Genomic DNA, 16510 nt, shown 5'->3' with positions numbered 1-16510 from the left:
CACAGGGAGGTCGAGGTCGAGGGAGTGGACTTGCACCCGCGCAACTGCTTGTCCACTATAATATATTCACGCGCAGATGACTCCTGCATGTTTTGAGGATAATGTGCAAGCCCTGCGGCGATGGAGAGCCGGCGGTGGGGGGAGGATAGGTGATTCTGAACCTTAGTTGGCATCTGCACGTAGGCGGTCTTCTGGTGATGGTCGCTTTGTGTTCCGATTGAGACAGGGAACCAGTTCGGCAGCTCAGTTGACGACAAAGCAGCCCTATTTAGGGAGCGCTCTGCTTTCCCCAATCCGGGGAGGGGCCTAGAAAAGGTGGCCTAAACATAGCCTGTCTCTTCTTTAAAATGGGTGTCAAACCGCGGTCACCTATTCACCATCTTAATGCGGTCGCAAAAAGAAGCAGTTTACCCAAAACATAATCGCAGCAACATGGAATGTTCGCACACTCTTGGACAGTGATTCGAGCTTGTGTCCTGAAAGAAAGACGGCCTTAATTGCGATGGAGCTGGCCAGATACAATGTAGACATTGCGGCAATTAGTGAGACCCACCTTAGTGACTCAGGAGAGCTTTGCGAGCAGCGTGGAGGGTACACTTACTACTGGAGCGGGAAATCAAGGTCTGAGAGGGCAGCTAGTGGAGTTGGTTTCGCTGTGCGAAACCGGTTGGCGCAAAAACTCCAAGAATTACCAAAAGGCATTAATGACAGAATAATTACGCTTAGACTTCCTTTGTCATCTAACAAGTATATCCACCTGATTAGCGTATATGCCCCTACACTGCCTTCTCCAGACGAAGAAAAAACCAAGTTCTATTATGAACTAAATCAAGTCCTCAGCAAAATACCTGCTGCTGATAAGATCCTATTGCTGGGTGATTTCAACGCTCGCGTTGGCAGGGATCATGGTGCTTGGAACGGCGTACTTGGGCGTCATGGAGTCGGAAAATGTAATTCCAATGGTCTTGACCTCCTTACAGTCTGTGCCGAACATGATCTCGCTATCACAAACACCAACTTTCGTCTGCCTGAAAAGTTTAAAACCACGTGGATGCATCCGAGATCTAAGCATTGGCACCTCTTAGACTATGTGATTGTTCGCAAGAGAGATCTCGGTGAAGTACTAATCACCCGTGTGATGAGGGGAGCCCAGGGCTGGACCGACCATCGAATGGTTCGATCAAAGTTGCGATTACAACTGAAAAATCCACGTCGAGCTTCACACAAGAACCCAGCAAAGATAGACTGTGAAAAATTAATCAGCAACCGTTCACTAGCAGAGGACCTGGATGTTGCCTTTGTTGCCAATATGCCAGAGACTGGGGAAGGTGCATCTGTTGATGATATATGGCGTTCTTATGCCGAAAATCTCCATAACTGTGCCACCGAAGTATTAGGAAAACCAGAGCGGAAAAACCAAGACTGGTTCGATGAATCCGAAGTGGAAATCCAGAAGTTGGTAGTGGACTACAGACGCTCTCTTCTTTCTAAAGATGTCTCTGAGCGGAGAAAGGCACATTACAGTCTTAAACTGAAAGTGCGTGCCCTCAAGGACAAATGGTGGTTGGAAAAAGCCACTGAAATCCAGCGCTACGCTGACACGAATCAGTCCGGTAGATTTTTTGAAAGCTTGTCGACTGTCTTTGGCCCTAAACCTAAAAAGGTAGCACCAATTCTCAGCAAGGACAAGACGCAACGGCTAACTGAGCAGAAAGATGTTTTAGCTCGGTGGGCTGAACATTTTCAGGATGTTCTGAATCCAAATGCCCAGACGACTGACCTGCTGTACATAGACGCTCTTCAAAGTTTACCGACTGTGGAAGATCTGGCGGAACCCCCATCTTTTGAAGAATATATGGCTGCGCTAAAGAGAATGAAGAATGCTAAGACACCTGGAACAGACAGTTTACCGTCCGAAATATACAAATATGGCGGCCCACACATAAATAACAGGTTATTTGAACTGATCCTGAAAATATGGGAATGTGAAGTCGTCCCGCAAGATTGGAGAGATGCTTCCATCTGTAAATTGTACAAAGGCAAAGGTGATATAGCTGATTGCGGATCGTACAGAGGCATCTCTCTTCTCTCAGCAGCTGGGAAGATCTTGGCCCACATCATTAACACCCGTCTATCCCAACACGCCGAAAGTATGCTCCCAGAAACACAATGTGGTTTTCGTCCAGGAAGAGGTACAGTTGACGCCATATTTGTCGTTAGACAAATCCAAGAAAAATGCCTCGAACAATACCGTCCTCTTTACATGTGTTTTGTTGACTTGGAAAAGGCATTCGACAGAGTGCCGCGTGAAGCCTTGTGGATCGTGTTAAAGAAAGCTGGTTGTCCTGAAAAGTTGTTAAACATAATCCGTCAGTTCCACGAAAATATGATGGTGAGAGTTCGACACGAAAATAACTTTTCAGACCATTTCCCAGTAACCAGTGGCGTAAAGCAGGGCTGTGTCTTAGCCCCCACTTTATTCAGTATATACTTTGCTTCGGTAATGCGTGATGCGGCTAGGACTTGTAATGGTTTTATCCAGATCAGCTCGAGAACTGACAGGAGTATTTTTGACCTGTCACGGTTTAGAGCTAAACAGAAGGTTACCCAAACAGCTATAATGGATATTTTATACGCCGACGACGTGTGCCTAATGGCTGATGCTGCTGAGTCTCTTCAGACGTATGTGGACAATTTACACTCATCGTGCCGCAAATTTGGTCTGGTTATAAGTACCAGTAAGACCCAAGTGCTAAAGCAGCCCGCCAGAGGATGTGGCAAGGATCATTCTGATATCACCTTGGACAGCACAGCACTGGAAGAAGTTTCAGTATTTAAATACTTAGGCAGTCGGTTAAGGAATGATAACACCCTTGCATCTGAGATACCAGCCCGAATAGCAGGTGCTGCAAATGCCTTCGGAAAACTAAAATCACGCGTCTGGAACTCACGTGACCTGAAACTTCAGACTAAGTTACTAGTATACAAGGCCATAATACTGCCTATCTTATTGTACGCCGCCGAGACGTGGTGCTGTTACAAAGCAGACATCAAGCAGCTTGACACCTTCCACCTTAAGTGTTTAAGATCCATTCTGCGAATTAAATGGCAGGATCGTATACCGAACACTGAAGTCCTACGTCGATCCAAACTGTCTGGAGTTGAGTCTCTCATTGCAAAGCAACAATTAAGATGGAGCGGACACGTCTTACGCATGGACGATAGTAGATTGCCAAAGGCAGTTTTCTACTCCGAACTCTCGTGCGGGAAGCGCAAGCAGGGTGGACAATATCTGCGCTACAAAGACGTACTTAAACGTAATCTTGTGGCTTGCAACATTCCGACAAAGAGTTGGGAGGAGCGTGCGCGTAGTAGACCAGAATGGCGTCATACCGTCCACACAAATGTGGACCGTTTCGAACAGAAGCGTCTGGAAGACCTTGATGCAAAACGCCAGGCACGGAAAACCAGACCGAAGCCCTCCTACAACTACACGTACAACTCGTCTGGCCAACTGTACTGTACGCCTTGTAGTCGTGTTTTCAAGACGAAGTTTGGCTTTGCAAGTCACATCAGAGCCCACCAAAACAACAACCCGGATTGAACATTCAGGAGTCGCCGTCGCCGGATACGGTGTGGAGGACATGATGATGATGATGAAATGGAACCACTGTGTCATCGCTTGCCGTGTCTAAAATGCCGTCGAGCTTTTTCATTTCTTCCTCTTCCTTTTTTCGTTTTGGTTAATTATATTAAGCTCTTGAAAATTATTTTTTATTGTATTCAAATAATATTAAATTAAAATAATTTATTAAATTAAAATTAAAAGGTAACTTCAGATTACGAACAACACTAACTTTTCAATGACTTATAGAGTTCGATGAGTAAAAAACTAAGATGACAGCTTGTCAAATACTTCGAAATTTTTACGTTGCAAATGTTTTAACAAATTTAACTTATAAATACAATTTAAATCGTGTTGAAGATAATGTGAAAACAATGGTGCGTTCCTTGAAATCAGACTATGTTCATAATTGATCATCAAATGTATGTGATTACGGAGTAATCGTGACAATTTGGTTTGTTTACATGATTGTTGGATTCTATTGCAAACGACTATAGAGCTAAATGACATCAGTCTTTGAAGTTTGTTTCACATCAGACACAAGATGAAAATAGCTGTAGACAGAGTTTTGGGGCACAGATTTTTCATTTGTGTGAAATTCAATAATTGGCAATTATATCAGAATCCTTCCAACTTATAATCAAAATTGTTATTGTATTGAGTATGAGCATTGTATGCCATATTAGAATGCATGTACATATTCCAATTACTGGTTATATCTGGAGGCTCCATCTTTGGCAAGCTGATCAGCCATTTCATTCCCGTGGATTCCCTTGTGTGCCTCCACATAGACCCATTTGACCGCAATCTTGCTCTGGACACTGTCCAACTCCTTGAAATCTTTTTCATTCTTCACAGGTTCTCCTGATGCTAGTTTCCAACCTTTTTTCTTCCAACCTGGAATTAGTTAAAATAAAGAAAACTGGTATTTGTAGGGTGTTTTTTATAAATTAAATTACAAATATTTTAAGTTGTCACATAATTTATAGAAACAATCCTTTCAGTTTAGTAAAATGCATAATAGTTTTCCTTCTTATTACACATCCATACAAAATAGTTTTCCTAAAATAAAATAAATAAATTTAAGTGAAAGATAGAGTTACAAACCAGGCATCCATTTAGTGACAGCATTGATGACAAACTGGGAGTCTGTGTTGATGGCCAGCTGCTTGATTCCATTCTGCAGGGCCTGCTTGATGGCCCACGTGGCAGCCTGGATCTCCCCACAGTTGTTGGTGGCTCGGCCGGAGACTGGCTCACTAGCATTGAGCTCGTGGCCATCTCCCCAGTACACACCCAGACCAGCACGCGCCCCGCTCCTCCCATTAGCAGAACAGGCCCCGTCAGTGTAAACTTGCACATAGCCATCAGCATCTTTCTTAAAGTCTAGATTGCTGGATCTCCTCCTTTTCGGCTGAGGTTGCTCAATCAATATCGCTTTTCGGTTTGAGGGCTTTGACTTGGTTCCATAAATTTTGTCAATAGTTTTAGCAGAATTTTGAAGCCTTTTTTCAATGTCATCCATTTGTTTACAAATAATACTGTTTAGATCATCGGATGTATCGGAATCTTCATCACTTTCTTGCTGTTTATTTCGAGGTTTTGAAGCCGTTACCTTTTTAGAGCCGGTTGAATTGTTGTTTGCTCCAGTTGAGTATGGTCTTTTTAGGTTAGTATTAGCCGTCGAAGGTTTCGTAAAGGAACTTCTACTATTTTTTGCGGGTGCCTTAGCTCCACCGATGCTTCCACCACTCTCTTTAGTAATGAACTCCTGAGCACTATCAATTGAATCGAATTTCTTGTATCTTGCACCAGAAAATCCTTTAACTTGAGCTTCACAATCCCCCCATGACATGAATATGCCTGGTGTCCTGCCTTTAGCTACTGCATAGAAAGGCATCTTTGCCCTCGCTGAATAAATTGCGCCCCTGATATTACTATTAAAATTCAACAAAGTTATTAAATTCAAAACTTTTGTAACTCCTGCAAAAAATGACATGACAGCGATAATGTCAACAAAAGTGACAGTGACAGCCGTACAGCTGACTGACAATATTAGTCTGTGAATGATTTTTCTTAAGCTGCGTACAGACCGGACCAACGAACGGCCAACGAAGGATATTTGTCGTTCGCTAGCGTTGGCCTCCGCATGCTCGTTGGTGTTCGTTAATCCGTCCAAATAAAATTAGTGCTCGAACGAACGTTCGTCGGCACTTTATTCCGGTTTTTTTCTCTTTCATTCGCAATTTAATCATGGACGACGACAACATCATTATAATTGAAAACATATCGTCGTTACTCCATTGTTTGTTTTTCTGCATGATCTAAATGGCGGGAAATATCCAATTAATTATCAAATTGGACGTCTACACGCTACGCTCTCTTGCTTCAACTGGGCGTTAGTTCGTTGGCCTTCGGCGACCGTCCAAACAGGGTTCGTTCAAATAGCTCAATTTCTTTGATGTTGCCGCCACTATTCGGATAGCCGGCACACGCCAACGAGCGATTGTTGGCATTCGCTAATCCGTCCAGATTGCACCAACGAAGGCCAACGAAACCCGTTCGTTGGCCTTCGTTGGGCCGGTCTGTACGCAGCTTTATTCGTAGTTTTTGTCTGTTGCGTGGCAAATCATGTTTAATTCTCAAAATAATAACAGCCTTCTGCTGCCATAGTTGCCTACGGAGGTTGAGAATCGAAGCCGGGTCTCCATATAACTATTCAGAGAGTTACTAACAAGGACTTTGTATGTATACATGTATATATACAAAATCCTTGGTTACTAACCATCAACGTACAATATGGTCATTGCCGTCTTGTAAATAATGTTAGTAGGTACCTACCAACCGATACTATACCGATACCAACGACTTACTAACTAAGTAGCTACTTAGTAAGTATAATCGGTAGGTAGTAGGTACTTACTTATGAAAATAACCATGGTTATTGAATCTCCACTTCCCTCTAAGGAATACCTCACAACTTTATAGTGTTTCGTGTTTTTTATTTGAGGCATTGCGTGCAGGGTAGGCAGCTTCATAAGTAGCAATAAATATAGGTACATTTTTATTACAGCACCTTTGTACCTTGTCAAAGTCACAAACAGTCATTAAATAAGCTTTCCAACATTGGCGGTTATCTACCTTTACCTACTATAGTATAGGTACTTTTACATGAATCTGACCGTAATTTAAGTAACTTTAGACCCCTTAGTATGAATTTTCATCGTGAACGTGACGTGAAATTACTCGATGAATTTTGTAGGGAAATTTTAGTTCTGCTACCGAACTGCTGTTCATATTTTCATACAAAATTACTCGATAAACTCTACTACACGTTCACGATGAAAATTCATGCTAGGGGATCAGGACATACTTCCATGCTTGAGGATGGATACTAACTAACTTGGGATACTATTGAATTACCTACCTATAGTTACTTACATGTTAATGTTCTGCTTTGAATGGGGAAGTTTAAAATAAAATGTAGTAAATAAATACAATAATGTACTTTATTAGGATACTTAACAATAGGTACCTCTAATCATTGCTAATACTTGTAAAAAATCTTACAATTTGCTATACATATGCCGCGACGGCGCAATGAAAACCAAAAGGTACCAGTCGCACTAATAGGCATGTCTCTATGAGTCTACATGAGTTACCTACTTATCTGTTTATTATTAAACGAATATAGGAAGTTAGTTTACATACTTAACAAGAAATAAAATTTTAACTAAGTATTGCCGTTAATTTAAAATGAGGCCTTGATTAGGTAGTTACGTACAGTATACATCCCATACTACTAGTGGCTCTTTCAGTGTATCTACAATCAAAGTTAAGTCAATAAGTATTTAATTAAGTAATAAATCGGTTTTTAAAACAGGTATATTAATCAAAACTGAAACACACTGGAATTAGGTAGGTATACATCACAACTAACACGTGCACAGGATATCAGGATCCTTATGCTTTAAATAATGGCCATACGCACATATTTTTGTTGAAAGTAAAATTAATTTTAGATATTATATTTTATATTCTTTAGCCGTAGCTTGATTCGAATTTATAAGGCGCCATCAGCTACTCAAACACTTGCAATATAAATAAAAAATGCAAGATTATACGATGGTGTAATGTCAAGTTGTTTTCTTTCATTTTTCAGATTTTACTCGATAGATTCCATGAGTCGTGTGGTCGTGCCATTAAAGGACTTCATACCTACACCTCACCTACACACAAAACACTTAATACAGGTCTACACTGGTCAAAGATATAGGTATAATTGTTTTATTTTAATAGTAAAATTGTTATAGATATGAACAATAGTCTAATTTAATCAAACTCTAGGTAAAATTCGGTAACTACGTAAGACTAAAAAGTACCCTCTAAATTATCAAACATTAATTTAACTTATAGCTAATAATTAAAACACGTAACATTAAAAATTAAAGGTATTTAAACATACCGTAGTATAAGTAATTTTGATAAAATTAAGTTTTAATAACAACATACTTAAAATTTGTTAAGGTCTAAACAATTATTTTGGTTAATACTTGGTAAGTGTTAGTGGGCCATCGCACATTGTAAAATGTAAATAAAATATTAAAAGTAGTGTAAGCTCCACCTCCCCTTGCGAGAGCACTTGGAAGAAATGACTAGCCTTAAAATTACGTAAACTAAACCAACTTGAACAACAGTAAGTATAATTATAATTAGAGTTATCAGATTTAAAAAAAACTAGAGGCACAAGAGACAATGGTTTTTATATGCATGTAACATCATACATTTAAATATATTAAAACATGCACTAATCGTTTTATTTTAGTATTAATTTTAAATTCATTAATAAGTGTAGGTACTCAATATCGCAAGAGACAACAAATTATGAGGAAAAATTGGTATCTTTCTAAACCAGCACCCGTAGACTAGAGTGTAAGATAGTTAGGTCTAACTAGCCTTGTCTAAAAGCAAATTTACACTTTTAACTAACTTTAAAACTACTTAACCACTGCGCCATATTTAAAACTTGATGTTATTGTAAGTTATACCGAATAAATCAATTCGAGTCGTTAAATATCTAATAGTAACACTACTTTAGCCCTTTATCAAAAATATTTCCTAATATGTATTTCTGTGCGTGTTTTCTGATTTATCTGTCCACTGAGTAAAAAAATATTATTTTTTATTCAAAATGCACGTTAGCACAAAGGTAACGTTATTTTTTGGGAATTTAAGTGCACGAGATATTTATACTGTAATGTATAAGTATTACCACAGATTTCAATAATAGGTAGACATAATAATGATGAGGTGAACAAATATTTCATAAATATCTATTAATTTTGTTCCATGGATGGCAAGTGATTACAATGATATGAGTTCGTGACGGATATAGTTCGATAGAACTATAAAGAATATGAGTTCAAATAAATTTATAAATAGATCACAACAAACAGTAAAACAAGGTCAGATATTATTGATATGCCTGCGACATTTGAGACAAAGTTTACTGGCTAATTAGGTATGTACAATTAGTAACAAAACGCCTTAAAATGAACAGTAAATAAAAATGCTGGAACTAGTCTCTAAATGTTACAAGAATAGTGTCGTCTCGCTCTGAGGTCCCGCTCGCCCCCGCGGCCACCATGCAGCGACCGTCCAAGGCACGCACCACTCACTAGGACACGATGCAAAAATAGTTTCTCTATTTCAAATGTCCATAAATTAAAAACCGCGGCTAAGAAGTCTTTAGTACCGTTACGAATTGCACATACTAGCGTGATCTTTGGTGTTCACTGTACGTTCGATAGTCCGGGTGTGACGTCACTGCGCGCGGCAGCAGCGGCGCGTCTATATGGAGCACTCGTCGCTGTCGCGCGCGTAGTCGTCGTCGTCGTCGTCGCGACGCCTCCGGCCCCCCGCGCCCCCCACCACGCCCGTGTGCACCTGGCTGAACACGCCGCGCGCCGGCGAGCGCGCAGGGCTCAGCCGCTCCGCCACCGCGCGCTCGTAGTTGTCCGAGATCTTGTTCATTCCGTTGACGGGGCTGGAGAAGGGCGACTTGGCCTTGCTCGGGGAGGTGGCGTCGCGCTTGGCGTCGTGGCTGTCGAAGAGCGCGGCGGCGGCGGCGGCGTAGGGCGGCGGGTCGCGGCGGCCGGCCAGCAGCTGCGAGTACAGGAAGCTGTTGTTGCCGGGCGCCGCGCCGCGCTCCGCTTTCTCGTTCATCATCATGAGGCTCACGGGCTTCTCTGGAGGCACCGGCTTCTCAGGAAGTGCTTTTTTCTCCGGGTAGCCGTTCTTGTCTGCGTCGTGTCCGTTGGAGCCGATGGAGTAGATGGAGCGCAGGTTGACGTAGCCGGGCGTGTGCGTGGTGACGTGGTTGCGCGCGGCGGCGGGGGCGGCGGGGGCGGAGTGCGCGCGGGGGGCGGCGTCGCTCAGCGTGGACTCCTCCACGCTGGACTCGTCCACGGTGTCGGTGTGCGTGACGTCATCCACGTTGGGCGACAGGCACTCCTCGTCCTCATCGTACGAGCTGCAACACACCACTCATTAGTGACCTGCAGGCGGCCGGTGCTGCGACTGCACAATATGTACTGAATGCAAGTGCCCCGCTCGCGGTGCACAGCTCTGTTAGTGAGATGCCGCATGCCGACTCGGACGTATTGTATTGTTATTCATTACAAACAAAGCGAATACTGATCTGATACACAGTCGGTTGAGGTGTGTGTTGTGTGGGGTTTATAATGTACATGTGTGATATAGTGAATTATAGTTTCATCAGTAAGGCAGACAAACATATCAATGCAAAATGCAACTTTACAAACGAAGAGAACTCGAAAAGTAGAAGATAAATGCTGCAGTTCACTGTATAGAAACGCTTATTTACATTCAATCAGAAACTCAAACTTCACTGCAATCATCATCAAAAACACTCAAGCCAAGTCTCATTCAGTTATGGGCAAAACTTTTTAATCCAAGATACATAAACTTAAAAAGATATAATCCATCATGATATTTGTGACATTTTCTGGGTCCAAATATTTTTGCATTATGTCCTCAGTATTAATGCATATCATGTTTGAAATGAGTCAATCAATGCAGCATTCGTTAACATCTCATAATAGTTTCACATAGAACCCATAGCTTACCCTATCATAGCCAGATCTGTCGTCCTCCCTGATGAAAAACATACAATATTTAAGAAAACTACGTATAATAAAATATATAGTAAATATGATGATGGAAAAATACTGTAGAACAAACAAAAGTTACGTAAAATACATAATATAAAATAAATAAAACAATGGGAACAATTGTAATGGATCTGAGTGAAAATATACGAAACAAATGAGTAAATAAATGCAATAAAGGTACATAAACATACTGTGGTAATATGATAATGAGTTTTATATGATCGATGAAATCCTTAATTTGCATTCAGAACATACGCTGGACGGATGCTTCGAGAAATCATGTTTAAATTACAATGATAAAGAATTCCAAGGCAACGTAACAAGGTATAAATATTTGAAATCCAAAATGCTGGTTCCAGAAACTAATTATTTTACAGGGCTACCGTAAACTTCGTCTTTTAGAACCGGGTGGGCAGATGGAACCATGTCACGATCGTAATTACGTTACCGTATTGAATAATAAATATAATATTTATGTGTACAAGCGCAATCGGCTCCTCCCGCTGGCCTGGCGGAGCTGAAAGAATTTGCTCATACTTTTCCTCGCCTCCGATTCCCTCATTAGTCTAAACAACTCCCTGTTCGTAAACACAAAATAAAAAAGTTTATTTATTACACTAAGATATTATGAAAAAGTAAGAATAGTTTATTTAATGTATATTGAACTTACATTTGGTCCTGTGCGTCGCTGCCGCCCTCTTCAGCCACCAGTAGCTCGTATTCCTCGGCTGCGAACCGGTCCCACTCCGACATCTGGAAATAACAGTTCAAACAAGGTTACCAGAATGTTCGCCGTTTTCCAAATGCTACGCGAAATGTCATTAGGGTACCTATTGAGAGTGATGGGTCAGAGAGTAATGACAGTCCTCGTGTATACTGCGTACTATAATCTACTCCCGCGCATAGGTATGGCTGAAAAACGGCTAAACCAATTTGAATGAAATTTCGTTAGTATAAAGGAAGTTGGCACCCTGAATCATCTCATTGGCTACTTAATGCCCCAAAATTCCCACAGGAATTCTTTTCAAGGCGAAGCGAGTGTTGTGGCGCTCCTTGGGAGAGGCCTATATCCAGCAGTGGATGATTGTTGGCTGATGATGATGATAATCCACTGACCTCGCAGTCGGAGTCCCGCTGGGTCGCGAAGGGGTCGCGCTGCTCGTGGTCCAGGTACTTCTCCAGGTTGAAGAACGTGTCGAAGAAGATCGGCGTGAGCTTGCAGCGGCGCAGGTCCGTGAGGGTGATGCGCCCGTCCACGGCCGGGTGCACCATGTCCAGCATCTGGAGGGAGGAGAAGAATGATTATAGCCGTATGGTCTAGCACCTGAAGAGAGGAGTACCATAATTAGGGCTAGCGCGCATTGCGGCAGCAACCGGTGCGGTTGGCTCCCGCAAGAATCTGTGATGTATACAGTGGAGGTTTTTATTCGCACTGCGGCTGTTCAACCGCATGCGGGTGCGTCTAAAAAATCTGTGAGTTGCTACAGATCACTTGCGGTTTGTTTCGCCGTACTGGTTTTAAAACCGCAGTGCGCGCTAGCCCTTATAGGTGTATGGTTTAGAATCTGAAGAAAAAGAGTTATGAATATTGAATTTGAACCATAAGATGCGTATGTATGTGGGAAACTAAATGCGAATTCTTATATCAAAACGGTATAATGCTCGTGAAGATTTATAATAAAATCTATCATCGGTGATAGCAGAAAAGGTGTGTTTCCTGGATCAGCGGTAGACGACTATTCATGATTTTCAAGGCTAACCTGGCACAAGCAGTCGGTGAAGGGCAGCGTCTCGATGCCGATGGCCTCCATGCGCGTCATCTGCTCCTCGTAGAAGTACTCCAGCTCGTACATGGACAAGTACCCGTCGCCGTCTATGTCCATGCACCTGGAACCATAGACGAAACACGTTTAATCTGTGGTCAAGTTGTGACGGGATAAGCGCAAGCGCAGATTGTGACATAAACATTCAACATCATAATATGATGGAGTTATTTCGCCTCTCGTTCGCTGCTAAAAAAAGCTGCTGACTGAAGAGAGAGGCAAATGCAATATCTGCCTCCTTGGATTTACGATTTGAATGAACGCGTGGAACAACAAAAATGTTGATGAACCTAAAAAGAGTCTTATTAAGATGTGATTTCTGCGCTCTTTTCCTGCAACCTCTTTGGACCCTCTCACCCTATTCACCAAACCAGTAGGTCACCACACTCACCACCAACCATAGATCTACGATTCGACTAACCTGAACCAATACTCTATCGCAGTAGGATGCTGCTTGTCCTCCTCAGCCAGCAGGAACCAGACGAACTCGGTGTACGACATCCGGGGCTCCCCGTCCGGCGTCAGGCGGTTCTGGTTCCCTCGCGTCACGCAGCCGGAGAGCACCCGCTCGATCATGCGCGAGGATAGCGCTGGAATAATGTAATAATAATAATATGAGGGGTCAGGTCACATACGGCCATCTGATGCCAAGCTAGGTAGAGCTGGATTATGGGTATCAGGCATCTCGGATATCTACACAGATACCCGAGACCCGAGTACAAATATCTGTCTTTAAACAAATATCTGCCCTGGTCGGGCATCGAACCCAGGGACCATCGGCATAGCAGTCAGTCGTCAAAAATAAGGAGGTTATGGTGAAGACGGTGGTTTCGTGAATGGAAACGGGAGTAGACCGAATGAGATGATAGTTGCTCGCTCAGCACACGTGGACTTCATTGCTCGGTATAAAAGACAAAATAAGTAAAAAAAAGGCCCAAGTTTCAATTTGCAACACCTTTCAGATAAAAAAATACTTATTAAAATTTGTAATTTAATTTATATCAACACTAACAAAAAAAGGAAAAAAAACTCTTATTTCTAAAGTAACACGGCAAGTTTAAAGTTCAGCGGAAAGGACAAGTTGTCGTAAATGCTTTAGTTGGTAATAACAATTTAAAGTTTGTTGTCTAGCAACTTTGTAACATTGTTACTAGAACCTCGAGTGGTCAGGTTTCAGTGGGATGCTTCAGACGGCTGAGCTAAAACGATGTAAACTATTTAAAAAGATAAAGTACAGGCACCGAAGGACTCTGAGAAATGTCTTTATTCGAGCTGAATGAAAAGATATATTTCTGGCCTTTTATAAGAATTTATTTCTTGGGCCTGGAATGACAAGGTCTTTTAGTTAATTAGAAAACGTCTACGTCTTTAAAGGCTTCAAAATTTAGGTTGTACTTATCTGATAAAATAATGAAATCGAAAATATTTAACCATTAAATAAACGCAGATTTGTCTTCGTTGTTAATTGGTATCTTACAACAGCACGTCTGCCTACCCTTGCATGGATCACAGGGGTTTTAGTCGGTCTTACCGTGGTCGTTGTGCCGCGCGAGGTCATGTCGGTCGATGAACAGGTCGTGGTCGCGGTCCAGCTCCCAGAACTTGCAGTATATCACGTAGAAATGTTCGTAGCTGGAACAGAAACAATCCCATGTAAATTGCACGTGGAATTTATTGGTACTTAGGTATCGATATTCAGCATTTGGCTGCTGAAATTTATCGGTAGTTACCTACGTATGTTCGGCCTCTTGTATTCTCGATCGGAAATCACAAACAGAAGACATAGTGCGACGTAGGTAAAAGGTGTATCGTTTAGGAGAAGATAAGAGAATGGACGCTTCTCCCACACCGACGCTCCTTTTCAGAATATCGAACGGTTGTTGGCTCATTTGCGGCTAAAAGTGACGTCATGTCACCTCTGACTGAAAATATCCTCTGACAGTACGCAAGAGGTACAAAATATTTTCAGACTTACGAAGTTGGACCATAGAACAACTCGGACTGAGTTGGACAGACTTTACATACTTATAATACAATTAACGCAGTATAATACATAATGGTAAGTATAAATAACGTAAACACTAACCTAAAGAACTGCGTGACCTGGTTGATGTCCTCCTCGTCCTCCAGCAGCTGGATGACCTGCAGCAGCGAGGAGCGCCGCAGCTCCGGCAGCGAGATGCGCCCCGACCACGAGCGGTTCACGCAGTAGAATATCCTAGCGATCACCTGGGAAACGACATACAAACAGACATTAGATTAAAATATCAAATATATAATCATTGACACCCTTTATGATCGAAGTTGACACCATTAGACACAGGTTTACAAGAAATAAACAGTAGGTAGGTAGTAGTGGAATAGATAATTGAAGTGTAAGGTATCTCGCACTATTCGCAGCCTATATCGATTGGAAGTTAGAATTACGGTATTAATTTGTACTATGGAGTTAATATCCTACATCTTAACAAAATAATGACGGATGAAAGACGGAGGTAAATAAACCATCGGCATTGGAACGGCAATATAGCCCTATTGAGTTTAATGATAGTAGAGGTTACATTTACATTATAACTATAATGTTAACACCAAAACTGACAATCAAGAAAGAATTCTAACATTCCACCACAGATATCTAAAAATTCTTAAATACGTATCTACTTAAGGTCACCTAGAGGAGGTATTGACATAACATTATTATTCGTATTTTTCTGCAAAGCACCTCATTGGCACGGAGGCGATAACAAATTAGGATCACGAAAATCCAGTTTACCCGTTGGCGATGTGTGAAAATCTGTTGCTCCGGAGCCGGATCGCAAATAAATTGCCTTTACGTGATGTAGCTCGTATATTCGATCAGACTCACTAAGCTGTGACATCTGAAGGACAGATCCACCTAACCTTTAGGATATGTGATATATTGGATGGATATAAATCGAGCAAATCGTTTTATTTAAGGATGTATGACGTACGTGTAATTTGCGATTTCGCGCTACCGTTATACATTGTCGTCATCCATTGCTTATGTATACGGTAATGAATTTTAAGTAGCACCTGGGGTAGGATTTAAGCATTAATATTCTGGGTGCGTAAATAAGTAGGTGCCTGAAAGTCTGACAGTGACAGTTAGCTGAGCTCTTGACCGGAGGCACCACAAAGGACGTTCTTATTATGTATAGGTATAATCAGCTTAGCCTTCGGTGTATACGATAGGTGTGAAGTTTTGTACAAATATATAGGTAATATGTTAGTTACTGTCGTTAATAGAATACCTAGTAGTATTTGAGTTAAAAGGCGCGGTAACACAGTACTAACACAGTTCCTCCGAGTGACGTATCAACTGTAACTTCTTCCAGCGCACACGGGGCTGTTATCGACTGAAAACTTCTCTGACTGAATCCTTTCTCTACCATGAAAAACCCTGAACCAGTGGGATTCTTCTTTCATGTCGGTGCTATATGATACTCAAATCCGAACTCTTGTAGCACCGCCAAACCCGAATTACACCTGTAACCCTGTGACCGAAGACGTGGCAAGCAGTGTAAGGCCCGTATAATAGGGCTGTGCAATCAGGAAAAAATGTGGCTCTCAAAACTGGCTAATGATTAATGCTGAACTCACAGTATGTACGTATCTGGAGTGGAACTCGGTGGCCTCCTTGAGGAAGGACAGGCCGGGGTGCGTGTCCACCACGTCCTGCACCAGCGGCACGAAGTCCTCGGGCGCGAGCGTGTCCGCCTTGCCGCGGGTCAGGATGTACACGAAGCGGGACGCCTGGTCGTGGCATTGCGACGTCATTCTGGAAGAGGGAATGGGTTAAGGGTTAAGAATAGATTAAGAAAGCTATGATGCTTCGTCTAGAGTTCAGG

At 42.0% G+C, this 16510-nt stretch overlaps 2 protein-coding genes across 2 annotated transcripts in view; both read right to left on the bottom strand.

The window, feature by feature from the left end:
• Positions 1–4122: 4122 nt before the first annotated feature.
• On the bottom strand, positions 4123–5650 carry LOC105392806 (ribonuclease H1). Its single transcript, XM_011564484.3, has 2 exons — positions 4733–5650; positions 4123–4522 (listed from the first exon to the last, which is right to left on the bottom strand). The coding sequence occupies exons 1-2, from the start codon at positions 5622–5624 to the stop codon at positions 4332–4334; spliced, it is 1083 nt and encodes a 360-aa protein (XP_011562786.3). The 5' UTR covers positions 5625–5650; the 3' UTR covers positions 4123–4331.
• Positions 5651–7116: 1466 nt separating this feature from the next.
• The window catches only part of LOC105392807, an 81184-nt gene continuing 71790 nt past the window's right edge, over positions 7117–16510 (bottom strand). The window contains exons 4-11 of the mRNA XM_038108480.2: positions 16263–16440; positions 14728–14870; positions 14173–14273; positions 13063–13231; positions 12579–12705; positions 11935–12099; positions 11489–11571; positions 7117–10157 (exon numbers count right to left, since the gene is read on the bottom strand). Coding sequence (XP_037964408.2) covers positions 9476–10157; positions 11489–11571; positions 11935–12099; positions 12579–12705; positions 13063–13231; positions 14173–14273; positions 14728–14870; positions 16263–16440 — 1648 coding nt within the window. The 3' untranslated portion in view covers positions 7117–9475. The remainder of the gene's footprint in view (positions 10158–11488; positions 11572–11934; positions 12100–12578; positions 12706–13062; positions 13232–14172; positions 14274–14727; positions 14871–16262; positions 16441–16510) is intronic.

This window comes from Plutella xylostella, chromosome 15 (assembly GCF_932276165.1).
Source record: "Plutella xylostella chromosome 15, ilPluXylo3.1, whole genome shotgun sequence".
NCBI classification, from domain to species: domain Eukaryota; kingdom Metazoa; phylum Arthropoda; class Insecta; order Lepidoptera; family Plutellidae; genus Plutella; species Plutella xylostella.
Note: the sequence above shows the minus strand (reverse complement) of the source record. Positions and strands in the feature narration are given on the sequence as shown.